A 24,961-nucleotide genomic window follows, 5' to 3' on the forward strand; every position below is an offset into this window, starting at 1 on the left:
TGAGGCAGGAGGATCACTTCAGCCCAGGAGTTCAGTACCAGCCTGGGCAACCTAGCGGGACCCCAATTCTGCAAAAGAAATTTGAAAATTAGCTGGGCATGGTGGCACATGCCTGTGGCCCCAGCTGCTCAGGAGCTGAGGTGGGAGAATTACTTGGGCCTGGGAGGTTGAGGCTGCAGTGAGCCGTGATTGCACCACTGCATTTCAGTGTGGGGTGACAGAGTGAGACCCTATTTCAAAAAGGAAAAAAATGGGCCACACACCTTTGGGGTGGCTCAAGAGCAGTCAAGGGTATCAGTCAGATCTTCAAGGTATGAGGTCTGTGGTACAGTGCACTGGGCCCTGGGGGAGGATTAGGTAAGCTATTCTGGGGTTGGGGAGGCATCCTGGGCCCTCTGGTTTGGCCTTCAGAGTTTCCAAGTGGTGGGGACGTGAGAGAAAGTTTGTCCTCTGTGGGTCAGGGAGCCCCGGGGCTGCTCCTCCCCTGGAACACTTATGCTTCTCAGGTTGAGGGCTGCTTCTCCTGGCCTGTGGCCTGGCACTGTCTCCCTACACTAGGAAGCTGGCAGACGTCTCCCTTGGGGGGTCTATGTATGCCCTACAGGAGCCACCCACCTTGGCCTGGACTCTAGGGGCCATCTGGCATTCAGGATATCCCCTACAGGGACGTGGGCTGTGGAGCCAGGGACTGAATCTTTTTTTTTTGAGATGCATCTTGCTCTATCACCCAGGCTGGAGTTCAGTGGCATGATCTCAGCTCATTGCAACCTCTGTCTCCCTGGTTCAAGCGATTCTCCTGCCTCAGCCTCCCAAGTAGCTGGGATTACAGGCATGCGCGACCATGCCCAGCTAATTTTTAGTAGAGATGAGGTTTCACCATGTTGGCCAGGCTGGTCTCGAACTCCTGACCTTGGGTGATCCACCTGCCTTGGCCTCCCAAAATGTTGGGATTACAGGCTAGAGCCACCGCACCCGGCCAAAGGACTGAGTCTTTAGTGTGGTGCTGGTGTGGAAGAGTCAGACACGTGTATGGCTAGTTGACTTTGGATGTGGGAGATCCTGCAATTACTCACAGAGTCATGCTCCACCATGCAAAATCCCCATGCCTCTGTGGAGCACACTCCTGGAGGACTTCTGGGCTGGTAGCATCAAGCTCCTTACTCAGCCAGAGTCTTTCTATCTCACCCTTGTCCTGAGACATGTGAAGGATGGCATTTTCTTTCACCGTGTTGGCCAAGCTCAAACTCCTGATCTCGTGACCCGCCCTCCTTGGCCTCCCAAAATGCTGGGATTGCAGGCGTGAGTCACCGTGCCCGGCCAGATGGCATTTTCTTTAATGAGAGAGAGAAGTTGATTGATAGAATCGAACAGTGATGTGTGGCAGATTCTGGAGCCTATATAGGTCCTGGGGGTGTTTTTCCTAAACCAGGAGTTCTAGCTCCTGAGAGATGGGTAGCTGAGTGGCCCAGATGGATCCTTGGATTGAAGCAGCCAAAATTACTTAAGAGTGGGAGTGCTTAGGAAAAACTTCCTGCTGCTCTCTGCTCTCTGTAACAATTGTGTTTACACATATGTATGTGTATACACACACACATATACACACATGGGCCGGCTGGGCCCGAGCCCAGAGAGCAACATGGAGGGTGGGCACTAGACCAGATGCTGGCGGGGGTGGGGGTGGAGGGCAGGCGCAGGAGACGCAGGCAAAGTGAGTGTCTGCATATAGATGGCTGTTAGGGAGCCAAGGAAATGGCTTGGAAAATGTCCTTATTGGGTGTTTGCAGCTCCGGCTTTGCTGGGGTCGGCGCCTGGTGTGGGCAGATGGCCCTGCCTGCCTGTCGTTGCTGAGGGCTTCTTGCCTGCTGAGCCCGGTGCGGCAGGCTCCTACCGGGGAAGCAGCACCCTCTGTGTTTTGTGCCGTGTGTGGGCTTTGCGAATGTGAACCTGTTAGCCCTCACTCAGGCGGGATGGTGGGGCCCACTCTCCCCATTTCACGGCAAAGAAGAAGCGTGCAGAGGCCACAGTAAGGTAGCGTCACTAGTGAGCAGTGGAGGCAGGGCTGTTTGTCAGCAGCAAAGCTGCACATGGAGCTGGCTGCCTCCGGGGTCACGTGGCCTGCATCTCCATGGGGGCTTGTGTGCAGTGGAGGGGGTTGCATGGCATAGCCTGGTGGCGAAAGAGGAGGTAGCCTTGGGAAGCCCAGGACCTTTCCCAGACCACAGTTCTGGGGGCATACTCGGGTCAAGGGGAGGGGACAGGAATGTGCTGGTGACTACATTACCTTGAGGCAAGTACCACCTCCATCCCGAAATGCCTGCCTTCTTCTCTGTCATTGCTATCCTCCATTTCTTGTTATTAGCAAAGCTTCTGACAAAGCAAAAGTAGAGTCCCTTGCGTCCCAGCTCCTTTCTTGGAGTCTGACCTTTCTGCCAGGGCTTCTTTGTCTGCTTACCCAAAACAAAACAGCAGACCAAAGCCGGGCACAGTGTGGCTCATGCCTGTAAGCCCAGCACTTTGGAGGCCGAGGTGGGAGGATCGCTTGAGCCTTGTAGGTCAAGGCTGCAGTCAGCCGTGATTGCACCACTGTACACCAGCCTGGGCAACAGAGTGAGACCCTATCTCAAAAATAGCCCAACAACAAACAGCAGACCAACGTCCCCTCCTGCAAGCTGGGCAGATGGCCAGGCTAGGCACACCACAGACTGTCTTCTGAGCAAACATGGGTGCCACAGTACTGGGCTAACCTGAATAAGGAGCCTTATGGTTGAGGTGCTTATAGCAGGGGCCAGGGGCTTCAAGCAGGCCTGGGAGCTGCATTTTCTGCCTTTTGAAACATCTGCCAGGCGGGGTGGCTCACACCTGTAATCCTAGCACTTTGGGAGCCGAGGTGGGCGGATCACCTGAGGTCGGGAGTTGGAGACCAGCCTGACCAACATGGAGAAACCCAGTCTCTACTAAAAATACAAAATTAGCTGGGCGTGGTGGCGCATGCCTGTAATCCCAGCTAGTCGGGAGGCTGAGGCAGGAGAATCGCTTGAACCCGGGAAGCAGAGGTTGCCATGAGCTGAGATCATGCCATTGTACTGCAGCCTGGGCAACAAGAATGAAAACTCTGTCCCCCTCCACCCCCCCCCCCAAAAAAAAAGAAAAGAAAAAAGAAACATCTAAAGTCTGTCCCAGCCAAGCACTAACCAGGACCTGCTGTGAGCTGACGTCAGGACAGAGGCCCCCTCGGGGCTGGCTTTGATGTTTCCCAGGCCCAGTCATTGGGGCGCAGGGGGCTCTGAGTGGCAGTCTGGGAATGCAGCATCTCTCACCACAGCTATGGAGCAGCCCAGTCCCAGCCCCAGGAGTGAGTGGGTGCTAGAGGCTGAGCTGGGGGTGGCCAAGGCTGAGCTGGGGTCTCTGAGTCACGCTGTCTCTTCTCCCAGCTTGGGTTTCTATGGTAGGTGGTCTGTGGTTCCTGCAAACCCAGGTCCCCTTCCCCTCTATCCCACCCACCACCTGCTTATTCCCTTTAGACTTCTCTGCTGTGGCAGCTCCTCCCCTGTCCAGGGTCTGGGAGTGGTCCTGGCACTTGGCAAATGGAGAGCTTTCTAATCTTCTTAGAAGTTGAGTCCTTGAACAGGAAGGGTGATCATAAGAATATTAACAGTAGCTGCCATTTACTGAAGGTGAACCCTTTGCAAGGCACTTCATGTGTTTCCAGGTTTACAACTCATGACAGCCTTGTGAGAGAGGCAGAGGAAGCTGAGACACAGTCTGTGTTACTTATCCAAGGTGTCAGATACACTGAATGTAACAGGTCAGGATCTGAGCCCAGCCTGTCTGATCCCAGCCCCTTAACTGCTACTGCATGTGGGTGAGACTCCTGGCTCCCCACCATGTCTGCAGGAACTGAGCGGGGAAGGTGGGGACTTGTCCACACTTCGAGGGCAGATGATCTCTCTTTGGTCTTTGACAAGCCTCCTGGAATTCTGAGTCAAAGGTCCTAGGATTTTGGGCAGGGCGCCGTGACTCACGTCTGTAATCCCAGCACTTTAGGAGGCCAAGGTGGGTGGATCACTTGCGGTCAGGAGTTCAAGACTAGCCTGGCCAACATGGTGAAACCCTGTCTCCACAAAAAATACAAAAATTAGCCAGGCGTGGTGACGCGTACCTGTAATCTCAGCTACTTGGGAGGCTAAGGCATGAAAATCGCTGAATCCAGGAGGTGGAGGTTGCAGTGAGCCAAAATTGCGCCACTGCACTCCAGCCTGGGTAGCAGAGAAAGTAAGACTCCGTCTCAAAAAAAAAAAAAAAAGTCCTAGGATTTTGGTGAGTCACATTTGCAGAGGCCCACTGGGGACTCAGTCTGATTCTGCTCATCTGCGTCATGAGAGGTGCTTCAGAAGTACTCTGTGCATCAGTTCTTGCCCCACACTTCCTTTGAGGTCACTTCAGTTCAGGCAGTGCTTGCTGGGTGCCTTTGTGTGCCTGGCATTGTCTGCAAGAGGTGTGTCCACTTCACTACCTTGCAGTGGGGAATGTGACTCCTCATTGTAGGATCAGATGCTTCCAGGGTTGTTTCTGAGTCTCTGGGCGGAGCTGGGAAGAGCACAGAGTTGGCTGCTGAGCTGCTTCCAGCTCCATGACTGGGTTTTGTGTCAGGAGATGCGGGCTGGCACCTATGAGCTCGTTGGGAGATGGACCGACACCAGGGGCAGCCCTTCATCTGGACCCAGGATGGGGGATCCTGGAATTGTCTTGACACTGACTTTATGAGAAGACTGATTCTCATCCCGTAAAGAACAGAACCCCATCTCCGGGGACTTGGATTAGTTTCCAGTGGTTTGGGAAGGGATGGAAAAGACCCCGTTAGTACCTTTCTGCACTTGCCCAGCCAGTTTGACTCAAGGCAGAGCCTGCTGCTTCGTGTAGCAGTTCCAGGTGGCCCGTTTCTTCTTCTGGGGGGTGGGATCGGGGAGTCCTCTTCTGTGTTCAAGGCCCAGTGGCTCCAGGCCTCTGCAAGGCACCCACGCGGGCTAAGAACAAAGCCCAGTGTGTTGCTCCTGCCGCCGCTGTAACCATGCCACCCACCTGCCTAGCTCTGCCCTCCGCCTCCCTAAACCCATCTGCCATGCAGTGTAGGCTTCTTCCTCTTTCCTTTGTTCCCACTGACTGCGGTTCCACCTTTGGTTGCAGGGACCTCGTGGCCAGAGCTGAACTATAATAGTACAGGAAGGGGAATGGCTTCAAGTGGAACTCTGGAACCACAGAGAAGCTGACCTTGGCCACAGATGGATTCTTAGGGATAAAGAACAAGACATGGGGCCGGGCGCGGTGGCTCACACCTGTAATCCCAGCACTTTGGGAGGCCAAGGCGGGCGGATCACGAGGTCAGGAGATTGAGACCGTCCTGGCTAACACGGTGAAACCCTGTCTCTACTAAAAATACAAAAAACTAGCCGGGCGTGGTGGCGGGTGCCTGTAGTCCCAGCTACTTGGGAGGCTGAGGCAGGAGAATGGCGTGAACCCGGGAGGCGAAGCTTGCAGTGAGCCAAGATCTCGCCACTGCACTCCCACCTGGCTGACAGAGCGAGACTCAGTCTCAAAAAAAAAAAGAACAGGACACAGGATAGCTTGTCTTTGGCAGCAGCCCAGGTTTCTAGAGAATACTGGCTTCTCCAGTGATGGGGTGGGTTTTTTCAAAGAAGCGTCTGGGGAACGTTGGGCTGCAGAGCATTTGTGGGTGAGATTCAAAGCATCCCGTCTGGCCATCTCTGATGTTGGCACCATCAAGGGGCGTGAATGAAGCCATCTTTCCAGGGTGCTGTTTGGGTCATGATTTAACTTTACTAAACCTCCTGATTCTGGATTAGGGGAAAGTGACCTGCAATGTCCCCTGGCTCCTCAGCCTGGCATCAAAACCTTCTGTGTTCTGACCCTGCAGGCCCAGGCTCTCTTTTGCTGGGAAGCCTCCCTGTGCAGCCAGCCCTCAGGGATCCCTTCTTCCTTCGTGCTCCAGAGTCACTACTGCCTGCCCACCCCATTCATTTGGCATTTATGTGACTGTAACTGTGTTCTGTGTGCCCCTCTAGTCTTGAGACCTTTTGAGGAGAGGCTACTGTGGCTCATGCCTGTAATCCTAGCACTTTGGGAAGCTGAGGTGGGCAGATCACCTGAGGTCAGGGGTTCAAGACCAGCCTGGCCAACATAGTGAAACCCTGTCTTTACTAAAAATACAAAAATTAGCCGGGTATGGTGGCTCATGCCTGTATTCCCAGCTACCCGGGAGACTGAGGCAGAAGAATCACTTGAACCCAGGAGGTGGAGGTTGCAGTGAGCTGAGATCGCCCTACCACATTCCAGCCTGGGTGACGAGTGAAAAAAGAAAAAGAAATCTCAAAAAGAAAAAGAAAAATTTTTCAGGGGACTCTTGCAATTGTGGCATCATGATCTTTCACACCTGGACTTATTAGATGCCTCCTGTGTACACAGCCCCTTTCCTCCTATGTACAGGGTGGCCTGTGTTAGGACAGAGGCTAGCTCCCCCTGACCCTGCCTCTCCTCTGTCCCCATCTACAGGTACCCAGGCAGCCATCGTCTTCATCAAGCAGCCGTCCTCCCAGGATGCACTGCAGGGGCGCCGGGCACTGCTTCGCTGTGAGGTCGAGGCTCCGGGCCTGGTACATGTGTACTGGCTGCTCGATGGGGCACCTGTCCAGGACACGGAACGGCGTTTCACCCAGGGCAGTAGCCTGAGCTTTGCAGCTGTGGACCGGCTGCAGGACTCTGGCACCTTCCAGTGTGTGGCTCGGGATGATGTCACTGGAGAAGAAGCCCGCAGTGCCAATGCCTCCTTCAACATCAAATGTGAGAGCCAGGGGGGCTGTGCCCAGTCTGCTTGTCAGACCCTCAACGACTGAAGCCTGGAGGACCCCTCCCTTCCTTCAGCTTCTCCCATTTCCAGTTAAATGGGGCAGGCAGAATGCATTTATCATCAGCCCTTTTTGCTCATGTGGATAAGAGGAAATTAAAAGTTACATTTTTCCAAAAATTTTTTCCTTCAAGTCTGGGGCCCATTTATCTGTTGCATGCTTGTGCAAATGGAAAGGGTGGCTGAGCCCTTGGCCAAGTGTCAGACTTGACCTGCCAGGGACCAGGCAGGCACTTAGTATCTGGTACCTGTAGCCCCAGCCTCAGCCTCCAGGGCTTCCTTGTGTCTGTTGGCACAGAGCCTCGAGGTTCCACGGCTTCCTGCTTGTCCTCCTTGCCCTCTGCCTTCCTGCCCTTGCCCTGCTCTGCCCCTCACTGCAACCATGGCCTCTGCTACAGGGATTGAGGCAGGTCCTGTGGTCCTGAAGCATCCAGCCTCAGAAGCTGAGATCCAGCCACAGACCCAGGTCACACTGCGTTGTCACATTGATGGGCACCCTCGGTAAGGAGTCAAGGAAGTGGGGATGGGAGAGGGTTATTCCGGACAGGGATGTCTCCCCAAATCCTGGACTCTATGCAGATGTTACCTCGCTCCATTCTGTGACCACTCCTTCCATCACCACAGTGTTCTTCACCCCGCCTCCCCCGAGATATTGCCCTACACCGGCCCCTGGTGACCTGAAGAGTGGGCACAATGTGTGTAGAGCTGAGAGATCTAATCTCAACTTGATGCTGTCCCTGAATCAGAATTACTGTGTGCCCTTATGCAAGTTCCTTCCCCTCCCCAGTGCCCATTTCTCCATGTATAAACTGAAAGGTCTAGCCCTGACTCTCTGATTCTGTATCCTCTCCACTGGCCAGTGAGTACCCCTGCCCCGCACTGCTGACTGTGTCTGCCCTGCAGGCCCACCTACCAGTGGTTCCGAGATGGGACTCCCCTTTCTGATGGTCAGAGCAACAACACAGTCAGCAGCAAGGAGCGGAACCTGATGCTCTGGCCAGCTGGTCCTGAGCATAGTGGGCTCTATTCCTGCTGTGCCCACAATGCTTTTGGCCAGGCCTGCAGCAGCCAGAACTTCACCTTGAGCATTGCTGGTGAGCCTAGGTTGGGGGCGGAAGGGATGAGGTAAGTACAGGAGGGCCTCACCACCCAGCCTGCCTGCTCCCCCGTCTTTCCCTCTCCAGATGAAAGCTTTGCCAGGGTGGTGCTGGCACCCCAGGACGTGATAGTAGCAAGGAATGAGGAGGCCATGTTCCATTGCCAGTTCTCAGCCCAGCCACCCCCGAGCCTGCAGTGGCTCTTTGAGGATGAGACTCCCATCACTAACCGCAGTCGGTAAGGCATCTGGCCGGGAGCATTCCAGTATCATGTACCACACACATGCGTTCTCCAGAAGGGGGTGCGGTTCGTATCACAGACATCACAGATTTGTACATGTATTATTTCAAATTTCCAACAGACACAGTTGAATGTTTTGCTTTTATAAGATGAGTCTAACACAGGGAAGAGTCTCTGGAAAGAGCTGTTTTCCAGTTTGCACAAAGGCCCTCTGAGCTAGTGGTGGTTCTACTTCTCTCTCCCCACTGCCCACATGGGTCGTCTGGGATGGAAGGGTAGAGACCCTAGGGATGAGAGAGACACAAGAGACCTGGTAGTCAGGTGGTCACAGTCTAGATAGCATGATCCAGTATGACAAAGACATCACACACACACACACACACTTTTTGGAGGAAGCAAACACCTCTAGAAGGTTCCAGCCCCACTGCAGGGACTTCTGTTCTTGCCTGGACCCTAGGAGAGCATAGAACACCTTTGTAGTATCAGACATGACCACGGTCCTTGGGGATGTGGCTTCCTAGGCTAGGGACTTGGATGCCACTTGGCTTCAGCCCTGAGGACATCATCAGTAGCCTGCCTGGTATGGCTGAGGGGTATCTGACTCTGGAGCTGGGTGCCCTATCAGCATGGCCCTACAGGATGGTGGCTCCCCTGTCTTGACAGTTGCACATGGTGGTTACTTTGTGTATTAGACCATTTTAATGCTGCTGATAAAGACATACCCAAGACTGGGCAATTTACAAAAGAAAGAGGTTTAATTGGACTTGCAGTTCCACATGGCTGGGCAAGCCTCACAATCTTGGCAGAAGGCAAGGAAGACCAAGTCATGTCTTACATGGATGGCAGCAGGCAAAGGAGAGAGAGCTTGTGCAGGGGAACGCCTCTTTTTAAAACCATCAGATCTCGTGAGACTTACTCACTATCATGAGAACAGCACGGGAAAGACTTACCCCCATGATTCAATTACCTCCCACTGGGTCCCTCCCACAACACGTGGGAATTATGGGAGCTACAATTTAAGATGAGATTTGAGTGGGGACACAGCCAAACCATATCACTCTGTCTCTCACCTGCATTGTCATTTGCCTCATCGCTTCCCGAGCTGATCTCTTGTAGTTGGAACACACACCTGCACGTACACCTGAGCAAGTGTATGCAGGCACACACACCAGTGTGGAGTGTCAACTTCCTTCTCTCTGCCCTGTTCCTGGTTGATTCCTTACTACATTTCCAACTTTTGCAGGAAAGGGGTTCTCTTGCATTCCTTTCTAGAAGTAGGCCTATTGGCCACTTTCTCCAAATTGCACTCTCCCCTCTGCAGCCCCCCACACCTTCGCAGAGCCACAGTATTTGCCAACGGGTCTCTGCTGCTGACCCAGGTCCGGCCACGCAATGCAGGAGTCTACCGCTGCATCGGCCAGGGGCAGAGGGGCCCACCTGTCATCCTGGAGGCCACACTTCATCTAGCAGGTGAGTCTCTGGGTCTGGGGTGCTGACGTGGGGACTGCCTTTAACATTTTTGGCACATAGAGATTTAGGCTCCTGTTTTTACTCAGCAGCTTGGAGGGCAGAGGAAGAAGCAGATGCTGGGGGTAGGAGGAGGATATGCAGAGGGCTTCAGGGGAGGGTTTGTGCTGGAAAAGGGCCTAGGCTTGCTGTGGGAGAACATCATGTACCCTGAGACCCACAGTAATCGGGCCATTCCTCCCACTTATATCCTTGCAGAGATTGAAGACATGCCTCTAATTGAGCCACGGGTGTTTACAGCGGGCAGCGAGGAGCGTGTTACCTGCCTTCCCCCCAAGGGTCTGCCAGAGCCCAGTGTGTGGTGGGAGCACGCAGGAGTCCGACTGCCCACCCATGGCAGGGTCTACCAGAAGGGCCACGAACTGGTGTTGGCCAGTATTGCTGAAAGTGATGCTGGTGTCTACACCTGCCACGCGGCCAACCTGGCTGGTCAGCGGAGACAGGATGTCAACATCACTGTGGCCAGTGAGCACCTTTGCTCTGAAGGTCAAGGAGAGGTGGAGGGGAACGCAGGTCTGGGTGTGACGGACAGAGGCTTCCCTGGTGCTCACCTGAGGCCCTCTCGGTTCTGGGCCCTGCAGGCTTGGAAATCAGTTCACCACTGGGAGTCGGAGTAGACAGTAGAGAGCCAGGCACAGGGGTTAGGGTGGGTGCTCCGGAGGAAATAGTGACAGTCCTCACAGAAAAATGGTCCTCTAGGTGCAGAGGAAAGAGCAATGGACTAGGAGTCTAGAGACCTGGGTCCCACTGTGCTCCCAACTCACAGAGTGATGATGGTAGCAAATCACCCACCTTACTGGGGTTCAGTCTCCTCATCCATAAAATGGAGCCAGTAATCTACCTACCCCGCAAGGTGATTGAAAAGGCCAAATGAAGTAGATGAAAATGATTTTTCTTTTTCTTTTTCTTTTTTGGGAGGTAATGTTGGACAAAATTATAGGTGATTTTAAATTTGTTTTAGTTTGTTATGCTTTCCAAATTTCTCTACTAAACATATTACTTATGGAAAAAAGGGGGAGAAAAGCAAGAAATATGAATGAAAGTACACATGATAAACCCTTTATGTCCGGCTGGGCGTGGTGGCTCATGCTTGTAATCCCAGCACTTTGGGAGGCCGAGGCAGGCGGATCACAAGGTCGGGAGTTTGAGACCAGCCTGACCAACATGGTGAAACCCCATGTCTACTAAAAATATAAAAATTAGCCAGGCGTAGTGGTGCGTGCCTGTAATCCCAGCTACTCAGGAGGCTGAGGGAGGAGAATCGCTTGGACCCAGAAGGCAGAGGTTGCAGTGAGCCAAGATCGCGCCACTGCACTCCAGCCTGGGCAACAGAGTGAGATTCCATCTCAGAACAAAACAAACAAAAAAAACCCTTATATCCTTGCTACAGGCATAGGGATTTGTTTACTTATTTATTTATGCCATGCGTTGTTCCAAACCTTTTGTGGTAGTTTAAAAGGATAACAAAATAAAAATTACAGTATTCACACAGAGACACACACACATACAAACTATTTTGCAATCTGCTTCTTCCACTTATCTTTATATTACTATTATCTTTCTGAGTGGGTAACTTTGCAAAAAGATTTGAATATGAAAGTGGCTTTGTAAATGTGAAGTTGTGATGCTAGTGTTCCCATTAGGATACTGAAATCTTAGAAGACATGCGCCCACACTCAGGCAGTGATTTGGGTGGGAATCACAGCACACATGTTAACAGGTGCTCAGGGCACTCACAGTGCAGGTGCAAAGGCAAGATGCACAGTCAAGCCTTCCTCCAGTTGAGGTCTGAGAATCACCTGCTTTCATTAGGGATACTTTTTTCTTTTTTTGTCTTTTCTTATTTGAGAGGGAGTCTCGCTCTGTCCCCCAGGCTGGAGTGTAGTGGTGTGATCTTGGCTCACTGCAACCTCCGCCTCCCAGGTTCAAGCGATTCTCATGCCTCAGCCTCCCAAGTAGCTGGGTTTAAAGGTGTGTGCCACCATACCCGACTAATTTTTGTATGTTTAGTAGAGGCAGTGTTTTACCCTGTTGGCCAGGCTGGTCTCAAACTCCTGACCTCAAGTGATCCACCTGCCTTGGCCTCCCAAAGTGCTGGAATTACAGGTGTGAGCTGCTGCGCCTGGCCTCATTAGGAATACTTTTTAAAACGCAGGCCAGGTGCAGTGGTTCACACCTATAATCCCAGGCTTTGGGAGGCTGAGATGGGAAGATCTCTTGAGCCCAGAAGTTTGAGACCAGGCTGGACAAGATAGTGAGACCTTGTGTCTACAGAAATTTAAAAACTTAGCTAGGTATGATGGTACACACCTATAGTCCCAACTATTTGGGAGGCTGAGGCTGGAGGATAAGCTCGGGAGCTGGAGATTCCAGTGAGCTCTGATCACAGTACTGTACTGGAGCCTGGATGACAGCAAGACTGTCTCCAAAAAAATGTCTAGGACATTGCTGGAGCCTTGAAAAAAAAGAAAAACATGCAGAATTCGGGGCCCCACTCCACAGCTCCCAACCCAGACTCTAGGGGTGGGACCCAGGCAGGTGTGTATTTAACAAGTGCTCTGGGTGATACTTCATGTGTGCTCAAGTTTGGGAACTACTGGCTTTAACCAGTCATTCCACAGATGCTAACTGAAGCTGACACTGACTGAGCCACGCCAGTGGCCCTTGCTATGTTCTGAGAAGGAGGCCTGTGGCATTTGAGAGTGTGTGATGCAAACAGGGCCAGATCAGGTGCTGGGTGTTAGAGGGTAGATCCCAGAGGATGGAGAACTCTGGGAATGCAGTCAGTCAATAGAGATTTGTCAAGCACCTTCCTTGTGCTAGATCTGTTCCCAGTACTGGATGCAACTGTGAACAAAGCAGGCAGAAGCCCCTCTCCTTGTGGAGTTCATATTCTAGTAGGGGTGACAAAGCCAGTAAGAAAAACTATCAAATGAACAAATATAATTTTAGGTGCCAGCAGAACAAGGGAGAAAAATAAAATAGGGCAAGTGATAGAGAAAGGGCAGGGCCAGAGGGAGTTTAGGGAAGACTTCTGTAAAAGGTGCATTTGAGCTGGTATTTAAATTAAGAAGGGAGCCAGCCATGTGATAGGCCCTGAGATGGAGATGGCCTTGTATGTTGGAGGAACAGTTGTCGCCTGTGTGGCTTGAGTTGAATAAACGATGGTGAGAGGGGTTGAAGTTGCCTGAGAGGTGGAAACTGGATTACCTAGGTCTTGTAAAAACCTAGTAAGTGTAATCCCAGCACTTTGGGAGGCCGAGACGGGCGGATCACGAGGTCAGGAGATCGAGACCATCCTGGCTAACACGGTGAAACCCCGTCTCTACTAAAAAATATACAAAAAATTAGCCGGGCGAGATGGCGGGCGCCTGTAGTCCCAGCTACTCGGGAGGCTGAGGCGAGAGAATGGCGTAAACCCGGGAGGCGGAGCTTGCAGTGAGCTGAGATCCGGCCACTGCACTCCAGCCTGGGCGACAGAGCGAGACTCCGTCTCAAAAAAAAAAAAAAAAAAAAACCTAGTAAGGACTTTGGCTTCGTCATCAGTTATCCATTGCTACATAGCAAACCACTTCAAACTGTGGTGGCACTTTGGGAGGCCAAGGCAGGTGGGTTACTTGAGGTCAGGAGTTTGAGACCAGCCTGGCCAACATGGTGAAACCCCCGTCTCTACTAAAAATACAAAAATGGTTGAGCGCAGTGGCTCACGCCTTGTATTCCCAGCACTTTGGGAGGCCAGGGCGGGTGGATCACAAGGTCAGGAATTTCAGACCAGCCTGAGCAACATGCTGAAACCCCATCTCTACTAAAAATACAAAAATTAGCCGGACGTGGTGGAGGCGGAGGTTGCAGTGAGCCGAGATCGCACCACTGTGCCCCAGTCTGGGTGACAGAGTGAGACTCTGTCTAAAAATAAAATAAGAAATAAAAAACCCCACAAAAATTAGCCAGGCATGGTGGCACATGCCTGTAATCCCAGCTACTTGGGAGACTGAGGCAGGAGAATCGCTTGAACCCAGGCGATGGAGGTTGCAGTGAGCCGAGATTGCACCACTGCACTCCAGCCTGGACGACAGAGCAAGACTCTGTCTCAAACAAAACCAAAACCGTAGTGACTTGAAACAACAAACAACAGCCATTGATATGCTTATGATTCTCTGGACAGGTTCAGGTGGGCCTGCTCGTCCACCTGGTGTGCTATCAGGTGTGCACATGTTTGTGGTGAGCTGGCTGGTCCCTGGTGGCCTCACTCACCTGTCTGGCAGTTGACCGGGGGTATTGACCAGGGTGCCTTAGTTCTCCTCACATGGCATCTCCCGTAGGCTAGCCCAGGCTTCCTCACCTGGTGACTGGGTTCCGAGAGGGCAAAAGTGGAAGCTGCAACACTACCACTGTGTTCTGTTGGACAAGGGGAGTCACAGGTCACCCAGGTTCCAGGGACTAGAAAAATATACTGTGACCTAGTGCAGTGGTTCACGCTGCAATCCCAGTACTTCAGGAGGTGAAAATGGAAGGGTTGCTTGAGCCTAGGAGTTTGAGACCAGCCTGGGCAACATGGCCAGACCCCTACTAAAAAAAAAAAAAAATTGGCTGGGCATGTGGTACGTGCCAGTGGTCCTAGCCACTTGGGAGACTGAGGTGAGGGTTGCTTGAACCTGGGAGGCTGAGGCCACAGTAAGCCATAATGGCATGACCGCACGCCAGCCTGGGTAACAGGTGAGACCCTGTCTCACACACACACAAATAAATGAACTCCACCTCTTGATGGGAAAGTGTCAACATCACATTGCAAAGAGATGAAAGGGATGAGAGAATTGTTTATAACTATCATTGCAAACAGCCTACCACACCACATTGGATGGGAAGACCTTGCAGGGTTTTGAGTGGAAGACTGATTTTTCAGAAGATCACTCTGGCTGTTTTGAGATTCGGATGTTAGGACCGAGAGTATAAACAAGGAGACCCATTAGTAGATGACTGTAATAGTCTAGGGGAGATAACTGAAAGGAGCTTGAACAGAGGCAGTAGCGGTGGGGGTGAGGTGGTCAAATTCAGGATATATTTAGGAGCCCCACTAGATAGGGTTTGTGTAGAATGAGTGTGATGGGGGTGGGGTATAGAGAGAAGACAAGGCTAGCTTTTTGGCTTTCTTAATTGACTGGATAGTTCTATTGACTGAGATAGGGAAAATGAGTGAGCAGGTTTTGGGGGAAGTCAGGTGCTCCCTTTAGCACACGTAAAGTTTGAGATGCCTGTTGGATATCCAGTTGGAAATGCCAGTAGGCAATTGGATTTACAGGAATCAGGATGTAATTTTGGGAACCAACCATTCATACTGTATTGAAGGTTGTGGACTGGATGAGTGAATGTGACTAAAACAGAACAGATTTCTGAGGACTGCACCTTGGCATTTTATGGTATAATAAGAAGAACAAGGGGCCGGGCGTGGTGGCTCACGCCTGTAATCCCAGCACTTTGGGAGGCCAAGATGGGTGGATCGCGAGGTCAGGAGACCGAGACCATCCTGGCTAACACGGTGAAACCCCGTCTATAAAAATACAAAAAATTAGCCGGGTGTGGTGGTAGGCTCCTGTAGTCCCAGTTACTCGGGAGGCTGAGGCAGCAGAATGGCGTGAACCCGGGAGGCGGAGTTTGCAGTGAGCCAAGATCGTGCCACTGCACTCCTGCCTGGGTGACAGAGCAAGACTGTCTCAAAAAAAAAAAAAAAAAAGATAGAACATGAGTTTTGGAGTCACACAGACGAGAGTTTTAAATTCTATCACTATTGGGTATTAGCACATCACCATTACTACTTCTTCTTCTTCTTCTTTTTTTTTAATTTGAGACAGAGTCTCACTCTTTTGCCCAGACTGGAGTGCAGTGGTGTGATCTCAGTTCACTATGTTGGCCAGTCTGGTTTTGAACTCCTGACCTCAAATGATCTGCCCCCCTTGGCCTCCCAAAGTGTTGGGATTACAGGCGTGAGCCACTGTACCCAGCCACTATTACTTCTTTGAATATCTGTTTTCTTAGCTGTAAAATGGGTGTTGGAATACATATCTTGGGTTTTTTTTTGTTTTTTTAGAGATGGGGGTCTCACTCTGTTGCCCAGGCTAGAGTGCAGTGTCTCATAGCAACCCTCCCGCCTCCGCCTCCCAAAGTGCTGGGATTATAGGTGTGAGCCACCGTTCCCTGCCTACCATGGGGATTTATAACTAAGATAATGTTAACTAAGTTAATTAATGTGACAATTAACTAAGATAATGTTCAAAAGATGTTGGTGGCCGGGCGTGGTGGCTCACGCCTATAATCTTAGCACTTTGGGAGGCCAAGGAGGGAGGACTGCTTGAGACCAGGAGTTTGAGACCAGCCTGGGCAGCATAGCAAGACCTCATCACTACAGAAAATACAAAAATTAGCCAAGTATTGTGGTGCATACCTGTGGTCCCAGCTATTTGGGAGGCTGAGGTGGGAAAATCACTTGAGCTTATGAGTTTGAGACTGTAGTGAGCCATAACTGTGTCACTGTACTCCAACCTGGGTGACAGAGTGAGAACCTGTCTTAAAAGAAAAAAACAAACAAAAAAAAGGTGCTGGCACCTGGGTCTTCCTTAAAGGGAAACTCCTGCCATCTGAGTAGCATGGGGCTTCTGAACTCAGGGCCTAGAATGGTAGTAGAATTTCTTGGAGTTGGGTCCTTTGGTTTTGGAGACCTGTGAAGCAGCCTTCACTGCTTCCTTCCTGTCCGTCTAGCTGTGCCCACCTGGCTGAAGAAGCCCCAAGACAGCCAGCTGGAGGAGGGCAAACCCGGCTACTTGCATTGCCTGACCCAGGCCACACCAAAACCCACAGTTGTCTGGTACAGAAACCAGATGCTCATCTCGGAGGTGAGAAAGAAGAATGTTACTATTGGATGGGCGGGGCCTTCCCTCCACCTGCCCTCTTCTGTGCTCACCTCCATAGCACTCTTTCCCTGGAGGTGGCCTCCAGGGAGAGGTGGATGTGGGTTCAGGCTCTGAGGCCTCTCACCTGTGCTGCAGGACTCACGGTTCGAGGTCTTCAAGAATGGGACCTTGCGCATCAACAACGTGGAGGTGTACGACGGGACATGGTACCGTTGTGTGAGCAGCACCCCAGCTGGCAGCATCGAGGCGCAAGCCCGTGTCCAAGTGCTGGGTGAGCCAGCATGTCTTGGGGGAGCACCCTTCCCGGCTAGGCAGGAGAGGAAAGGGGAGGGAGCAGCAGGCCTGGCCACAGCCTCTCCAGCAGCCCCAATTCCTCCTCTTTCCACCCACCCTCTGCTGAAACAGAAAAGCTCAAGTTCACACCACCACCCCAGCCGCAGCAGTGCATGGAGTTTGACAAGGAGGCCACGGTGCCTTGCTCAGCCACAGGCCGAGAGAAGCCCACTATTAAGTGGGAACGGGCAGGTGGGTACAGTGCCGGCATAGGGTGGGGACAGGCAGGGCAGTCCACTGATCAGATGCATACCTGAGGGCCAGCTGGGTGCCCCGCACTGTGCCCAGAAATGTGGAGATGAGACAAGCAATGCAGGGCTGATGTATAGTTGAGTTAGGAAGGAAAAAGCCAGATACAGAAGAGGTCAGATTACAGCCTTGGACAACATGGAAGATGACTCAAGGCAACAAGTGATTGGATTGGTCCAGACAATGCTATAAAGTCCTCCCTTCTCCCTTTCCAAAATCGTTTATCTTTTCCAACATAAAAGTTACATGGAGGCCGAGCACAGTGGCTCATGCCTGTAATCCCAACACTTTGGGAAGCCGAGGTGGGTGGCTCACTTGAGGCCAGGAATTTGAGGCCAGCCTCAAACTGGTCTCAAACATGGTGAAACCCCATCTCTACTAAAAATGCAGAAGTTAGCCAGGTGTGGTGGCACAAGCTTGCAATCCCAGCTACTCAGGAGGCTGAAGCAGGATAATCGCTTGAACCCAGGAGGCAGAGGCTGCAGTGGGCCGAGATCATGCCATTGCACTAGAGTCTGGGTGACAGAGTGAGACTCTGACTCAAAAAAGAAAAAAAAAGAAAAAAAAGTTACATGGGCTCCTTTAGAAAATACTGGGAGAGGCTGGGTGTGGTGGCTCACGCCTGTAATCCCAGCACTTTGGGAAGCTGAGGTGGGTGGATCATGAGGTCATGAGATCGAGACCATCCTGGCTAACACGGTGAAACCTCGTCTCTACTAAAAATACAAAAAATTGGCTGGATGCGGTGGCTCACGCCTGTAATCCCAGCATTTTGGGAGGCCGAGGTGGGCGGATCACGAGGTCAGGAGATCGAGACCATCCTGGCAAACACGGTGAAACCTCGTCTCTATTAAAAATACAAAAAATTAGCCGGGTGTGGTGGCGGGCGCCTGTAGTCCCAGCTACTCGGGAGGCTGAGGCAGGAGAATGGCGTGAACCCAGGAGGCGGAGCTTGCAGTGAGCCAAGATCACGCCACTGCACTCTAGCCTGGGCGACAGAGCGAGACTCTGTCTCAAAAAAAAAAAAAAAAAAAAACAAAAAATTAGCCAGGGGTGGTGGCACGTGCCTGTAGTCCCAGCTACTCGGGAGGCTGAGGCAGGAGAATTGTTTGAACCTAGGAGGTGGAGGTTGCAGTGAGCCGAGATTGTGCCACTGCACTCCAACCTGGGTGACAGAGCAAGACTCCGTCTCAAAAAAAAAACAAAATATTACTTGGTAGAAAAAATGCACAATCCTGCCATTTATCGTCTTTGGGTATATGTCTTCTTTTTCTGTGTGTATGTTTTTCTTTTTTTACCTAGCAGTTTTATTGTATATATAGTTTCAGTTATTAAATTTACATGATTGGCCAAGTGTGGTAGCTCACACCTGTAATCCTAGCACTTTGGGAGGCTGAGGTGGGAGGATTGCTTGAGCCCAGGAGTTCAAGACCAACCTGGGCAATATAGGGAGACCCTGTCTCTACAAATAATTAAAAAATTAGTCACGCATGGTGGTGCGTGCCTGTAGACATGCTTATTGTAGAAGTAGACAATACAGATAACTACGTAGTTTTTAAAAATATTTTTTAAAAGTATTTATTTTTATAACTGTAATTTTATACCCTTTTTTACTTACCATTGTCAAGCATTTCCCCACATCTTTATACACTCTTCATGAATATTTGTTTTGATGATCCTAATAATATTTCAATGATTGGATTCACTGTAATTTACTTAACTGTTCCTTAAACGTTGGAGATTTGGGTTGTTAACCACCCACCTACCCACCTCCTTTTTTTTCATTACTGCAATAAACATCTTTTTTTTCTTTTCTTTTTTTTTTTTTTTTGAGACGGAGTCTTGCTCTGTCGCCCAGGCTGGAATGCAGTGGCCGGATCTCAGCTCACTGCAAGCTCTGCCTCCCGGGTTTACGCCATTCTCCTGCCTCAGCCTCCCGAGTAGCTGGGACTACAGGCGCCCGCCACCTCCCCCGGCTAGTTTTTTTGTTTTTTTTTAGTAGAGACAGGGTTTCACCGTGTTAGCCAGGATAGTCTCGATCTCCTGACCTCGTGATCCGCCTGTCTCGGCCTCCCAAAGTGCTGGGATTACAGGCTTGAGCCACCGCGCCCAGCCTGCAATAAACATCTTTAAGCCAAAGTTTTTTTCTGGATTTAGGTTTATTTCCTTTGGGAAAGATTCCCAGAATTGGAATAATTACGCATGAAAGGGGGTATGAACATTTTTATAGCCCTTGATGTGAGTTGCCAAATTGTTTTTTAAAAGGTTGGACCAATTTTGACATTTCCACCTAGAGTGAGAGAGTAGAGTTGTAGATTTTGAGGAGGAAGTAGGCTCCCTCTGCTCAGGTCTGGGGGAACTTTCTGGGAGAGGTGAGGCTCAAAATGGATCTACAGCCTGGGATGGCAAAGAGTGGGAATGGGCTCTAGGAGGGAGAAATGACAGGCAGCGGGGTAGGAACAGAGCCAATCTGGGCCCAGAGTCTGGTTTGGCAGAAGTGAAATGTCACACAGGGCAATAGGAGGAAGAGGTGAGACTGAAGAATTGGAAGAGGGGTAAATAACGGGGGGCTTCTAACACCTGGCTGAGGAGTTTGGACTTTGCCTGTGGGTGGTCAGGAGCGATGGTGTGTTTTGGAGTCGAGGTGAGGGACTGAAGGCATTGTCAGCCATCTGTGTAACCCTGATCCTTTCCATAATTTCCCTTTGTTACTCCTGCAGATGGGAGCAGCCTCCCAGAGTGGGTGACAGACAACGCTGGGACCCTGCATTTTGCCCGGGTGACTCGAGATGACGCTGGCAACTACACTTGCATTGCCTCCAATGGGCCGCAGGGCCAGATTCGTGCCCATGTCCAGCTCACTGTGGCAGGTGCAACCGTGGCAGGGCCCTTGGGCTGGGAGGGCCCTTTGGGGTAGCACCATGTACCCTGCCAGCCCCTTGGCTCACCCCTCCCTGCCCCTCGCTGGTCTCTTTCCTTCCAGTTTTTATCACCTTCAAAGTAGAGCCAGAGCGCACGACTGTGTACCAGGGCCACACAGCCCTGCTGCAGTGTGAGGCCCAGGGGGACCCTAAGCCACTGATTCAGTGGAAGGGCAAGGACCGCATCCTGGACCCCACCAAGCTGGGACCCAGGTAGGGCCGCCTCCCTCCCATACCCGCCCCTCCTCTCCTGCAGTGCCCACTCCCTGCGAGCTGGCCAGCGCTGTGGCTTCTCCCCTGGCAGGATGCACATCTTCCAGAATGGCTCCCTGGTGATCCACGACGTGGCCCCTGAGGACTCAGGCCGCTACACCTGCATTGCAGGCAACAGCTGCAACATCAAGCACACGGAGGCCCCCCTCTATGTCGTGGGTATGGGCTGGGGAGGGGTGTCCTGCACAGGAAGTGGTGGACCCAGACATTTGTCACCTTGTACTCAGTCAGCCCCTGTGTACAGAACATGACACAGAAGCCATTTTTGTGGCAGAGGAGGGGATTCGGCTGTCTCACCATGCCACTGCACAGTCTTAGAGTCCTTGCTCAGAGCCGGGCTGTCGTTTATTTAACATCCCATGGTCGGTGGGTGTGTGTGTGTGTTGCAGGGGAGGGTGTTCTCTTCCTACAATGCTGCCTCCCAGGTTCCTGCAGCAGCCACACATATCTCTGGGTGGCTGGGGAGGAAGACCAGGTCAGAATGCAGTAGGACAAGGTTCTTTTCTCCAGGAGGCCCAGAGAGAATGATGGGTCCAGTGAAAGGCCCAGCACTTAACTCTGTGCCCCTGGGAGACTTATTTCTCCTCTGGGGACTTGTTTCTGCATCCACAGGTGAAGGTGGTTTAAATGAGAAGCTCTTAAACTTTCTTGGTTTGGCAGCAGTTATTTTTCTAGACAAAGTATAATGTGAAAGTTTAAATGGATGAAAATGAAGTGAGGAGGCCCCTTGGTGGGAGCCACTGGGGTGTGTGTGGCAGTGGGGGGATCCTGCATGGTCTCTCTCCCTTCATTCCCCCAATGCCTCTTGAGACCCCTCGGTGGGGGCCATTGAAAGGTCCCTAGACCAGCAGATCCCTTCTACAGATCTATCTGTTCATTGAAAAACCTGCTCTGTGCCAGGCAGTGCCTGGAATTCTAAACCTGAAGCTCCCAAATGTTGTTCTCTGGGGCCTGGCTCACATTATCAAGTCCCTTGGGAAGCTTCTTTTTTTTTTTGAGACGGAGTCTCGCTCTGTCGCCCAGGCTGAAGTGAAGTGCAGTGGCGTGATCTCAGCTCACTGCAAGCTCCGCCTCTCAGGTTCACGCCATTCTCCTGCCTCAGTCTCCCGAGTAGCTGGGACTACAGGCGCCCGCCACCACGCCCGGCTAATTTTTTGTATTTTTTAGTAGAGACGGGGTTTCACTGTGTTAGCCAGGATGGTCTCGATCTCCTGACCTCGTGATCCCCCTGCCTCGGCCTCCCAAAGTGCTGGGATTACAGGCTTGAGCCACCGCGCCCGGCCGGGAAGCTTCTTAACAAATAGCGTTGGGTTTGTGGTGGCTCCCTGACAGGCGTGCGTTATCTATGTCACCTGCCTTGACTTGCGATGCAGAACCAGCTTGGGAACCCCTGGCCTCATCTCCTTCAGAGTCTTCCTTTGACCTCAGTGGGGCATGAGGACCTGCTGGCCCTTGTTAAAGCCAGTGAAGGTGGTGACCCTCCCAGGCCATCTGTTAAGTTGTCCTGTTGATGGGGTTGGGAGGAGTTAGTGGAGAAGCAGGGCTTGTTTTGCTTAGCAGCGCCCCCAGACCCATCTGTGTGTCTCTCAGACAAGCCTGTGCCAGAGGAGTCGGAGGGCCCTGGCAGCCCTCCCCCCTACAAGATGATCCAGACCATTGGGCTGTCGGTGGGTGCCGCTGTGGCCTACATCATCGCCGTGCTGGGTCTCATGTTCTACTGCAAGAAGCGCTGCAAAGCCAAGCGGCTGCAGAAGCAGCCCGAGGGCGAGGAGCCAGAGATGGAATGTCTCAACGGTGAGAGGCCCTGGAGGGGGAGGTGGTACCCGTGTGTAGGAGCTGAGCGCCCTCCCGCGGCCACGGAGGGGAGAGCGCCAGCCCTCAGGAAACCTAGCCGCTGTTGCTGGATCTTGGAGGTGGGGCTGCCACACCCCTAGTGGGAAGCCTGGAGTTGGCTGATTCCCAGGGCCTCGGCTTCTGAGCAACCTGGCTTGAGACTTCTTCATTGGAGCCCCTGGGACCAGCTTCCTGTGATTCCCTGCTGTTTCCTCCTCCCAGCAGGAAACCACAGATATCATTAGTATACGGATACATGTTGCTGTTGCACGTCTTGTTTCCCCCCATGAGTCTAAGAGTTCCCCCAAGGGCAGTCTTTCCGTTTACTTCCCTTCTCCTATCCCCACTTCCCTGGACTGGGAGCTCCCTGAGGTCATTACTGGGTCTCTCCTATCAGCTCAGATGTTCAGGAGCGGGGGTTGGGTCTCCATTTTTGTGATTTTCCCTTTGTTCCTGTTTAGGACTTTGCCCAGTAGGAGGCCCCATGAAAGCAACAATCCTTATGTGTAGCTATAGTGTTCAGGGACCAGTGATTCAGATTAGATGTCTGCAGTTGGCTCCATCTCAGAGGTTGTAATCAGCTGCATCACTAAGGGGTCATACCCTAGGGGATGCCCATACCTCCCCCACTCAGCCCCAGCCCCATCATTTTATCATTTGGGCTTGCCCCTTCATGTGGAGTACCGTAATTGGACCCAAGTTGGCAAGAGTGGAAGACCAGGGGACGGAACAGAAATCCCCGTGGTGGCCAGAGTGTCAGGTCTCATCGTGACGCTCCTGTCTTCCTTCTTCCCAGGCGGGCCTTTGCAAAATGGGCAGCCCTCAGCAGAGATCCAAGAGGAAGTGGCTTTGACCAGCTTGGGCTCCGGCCCCGCAGCCACCAACAAACGCCACAGCACAAGTGATAAGATGCACTTCCCACGTTCCAGCCTGCAGCCCATCACCACGCTGGGTATGTCGCCTTGACTACAGCTGCCCCTGCCTAACTGCAAGTCACCAGCTGTGTCTTGAGGCTGGGTACAGGCTAGTTTTCCGAAGTCCCTGAAACCTAGAATGTTAGAGGTAGACGGAAGTGTAGATAGAGATCTAGCCCAGTGTGGCCCCAGAGCCTGTTATTCACTGCCTTTCGTACAGATTTTGTCATTCCTGTGTACTACCTGTAGTATTATTTACTTGATGTTTTATTTAAATTGACTCTTTAAAAAAACAGACAACAACAGAAAAGCTAAGTTACCTTTGATGTAGGAAAAAATATGAGAAATCATGGGTTTGTTGTAGTTAAGTTTTTTCCTAGCATACATTAAGACATGTTTACCATGAGCCACCAAAAATTCTCATGCGAATCACCCTTTGGAAAATGCTGAATATTAGTCCAACCCTTTTATTTTGCTGCTGGAGACACTGAAGCCTTCGGAGGGAGGGGGTCACAGCAGAACCGGGTCTCCTGCCCAGCCCAGGTGGGTGAGTCCCCACTGTAGTAGAGGCTATGACCCTCCCCCAGGTCAGGAGCTGCCTCTGCCTGGGTGAAGGTGGTTGGCTGACTCAGACTGTACCCACAGGAAAGAGTGAGTTTGGGGAGGTATTCCTGGCAAAGGCTCAGGGCTTGGAGGAGGGAGTGGCGGAGACCCTGGTACTTGTGAAGAGCCTGCAGAGCAAGGACGAGCAGCAGCAGCTGGACTTCCGGAGGGAGTTGGAGATGTTTGGGAAGCTGAACCATGCCAACGTGGTGCGGCTCCTGGGGCTCTGCCGGGAGGCTGAGCCCCATTACATGGTGCTGGAATATGTGGACCTGGTATGCTGTTGGCAGGGGACGCGGGGGTCTCGGGTAGGGAGGGCAGTGTCCTACAAAGGTGGGAGTCGGGCTGGAGCACCGTGAAAACCTTGTCTTGTCTGGTCTCAGCCGAGACCTCGCCTGCCTGCTGTTACACCTTGCCCACCTTGCGATGCTCAGCTTCCGCCTTCCCTGCTCTTGGATGCCTGCATTCCCTTTATCAGCACCCAGTCTTTCCATCTGTATCTCGGGGGAGGGGTTGGTCCTAAATTCTTCTGGGACTTCTCACTGTCACACTGCAGGGATGCCTTCCAGGTCATCTTCTCTGACTCCTGTTTTCTTTGGTTTGTTATTTTTTCCTCCCCAAAAGCTTGTCCCCACTTGAGAATAAATATATCAGAACCCACTTTCCTTCCCTCCTTCCTAGCACCACTTGTGACATGAGTGTTACCCCAGCCACCAGTCTTCTCCTCTCCACTCAGGGCATCGTTCCCAGAGCTGCTCCTTCCTCTTCATTCCCCAGCTGGTCCTGGCCCTCGCCCCATGGTCCTCAAACTGCTGCTTGTCAAATCCCTAGCTCTGGGGCAAAAGCAGGCAGGAGTCCTATCAATCTTTCCATTAACAAGTACTTATGCAGCTGGGCACAGTGGTTCACACTTGTAATCCCAGCACTTTGGGAAGCTGAGGCAGGGGCATCACTTGAGATCAGGAGTCCGAGACCAGCCTGGTCAACATAGCAAGACTCTGTCTCTACAAAAAGTTAAAAACAAACAAACAAGTACTTATGAATACTTTATGTATGTTTCTGCTGCTGGTGTTCTCCTCTGTTTGTTTCTATTCAATTGTAAAGCTCTAGAGGACAGGGGTTTCCTCTCCGGAATATTTGAGGACA

At 51.9% G+C, this 24,961-nt stretch overlaps 1 protein-coding gene across 4 annotated transcripts in view; it reads left to right on the plus strand.

Moving 5' to 3' along the window:
- PTK7 (protein tyrosine kinase 7 (inactive)) overlaps window positions 1-24,961 on the plus strand; it is an 83,944-nt gene that overhangs the window by 44,540 nt on the left and 14,443 nt on the right. For all 4 annotated transcript variants that reach the window (XM_033217202.1, XM_033217205.1, XM_033217204.1 and 1 more), the window contains exons 2-16: window positions 6,568-6,855; window positions 7,318-7,420; window positions 7,823-8,013; window positions 8,104-8,254; window positions 9,579-9,727; window positions 9,983-10,249; window positions 16,538-16,671; window positions 16,825-16,960; window positions 17,095-17,214; window positions 19,992-20,141; window positions 20,255-20,405; window positions 20,497-20,624; window positions 22,056-22,259; window positions 23,095-23,250; window positions 23,858-24,090. In XM_033217202.1, coding sequence (XP_033073093.1) covers window positions 6,568-6,855; window positions 7,318-7,420; window positions 7,823-8,013; window positions 8,104-8,254; window positions 9,579-9,727; window positions 9,983-10,249; window positions 16,538-16,671; window positions 16,825-16,960; window positions 17,095-17,214; window positions 19,992-20,141; window positions 20,255-20,405; window positions 20,497-20,624; window positions 22,056-22,259; window positions 23,095-23,250; window positions 23,858-24,090 — 2,561 coding nt within the window. The remainder of the gene's footprint in view (window positions 1-6,567; window positions 6,856-7,317; window positions 7,421-7,822; window positions 8,014-8,103; window positions 8,255-9,578; window positions 9,728-9,982; window positions 10,250-16,537; window positions 16,672-16,824; window positions 16,961-17,094; window positions 17,215-19,991; window positions 20,142-20,254; window positions 20,406-20,496; window positions 20,625-22,055; window positions 22,260-23,094; window positions 23,251-23,857; window positions 24,091-24,961) is intronic.

This window comes from Trachypithecus francoisi, unplaced genomic scaffold, assembly GCF_009764315.1.
Source record: "Trachypithecus francoisi isolate TF-2019V2 unplaced genomic scaffold, Tfra_2.0 Lachesis_group10, whole genome shotgun sequence".
Taxonomy (NCBI): Eukaryota; Metazoa; Chordata; class Mammalia; order Primates; family Cercopithecidae; genus Trachypithecus; species Trachypithecus francoisi.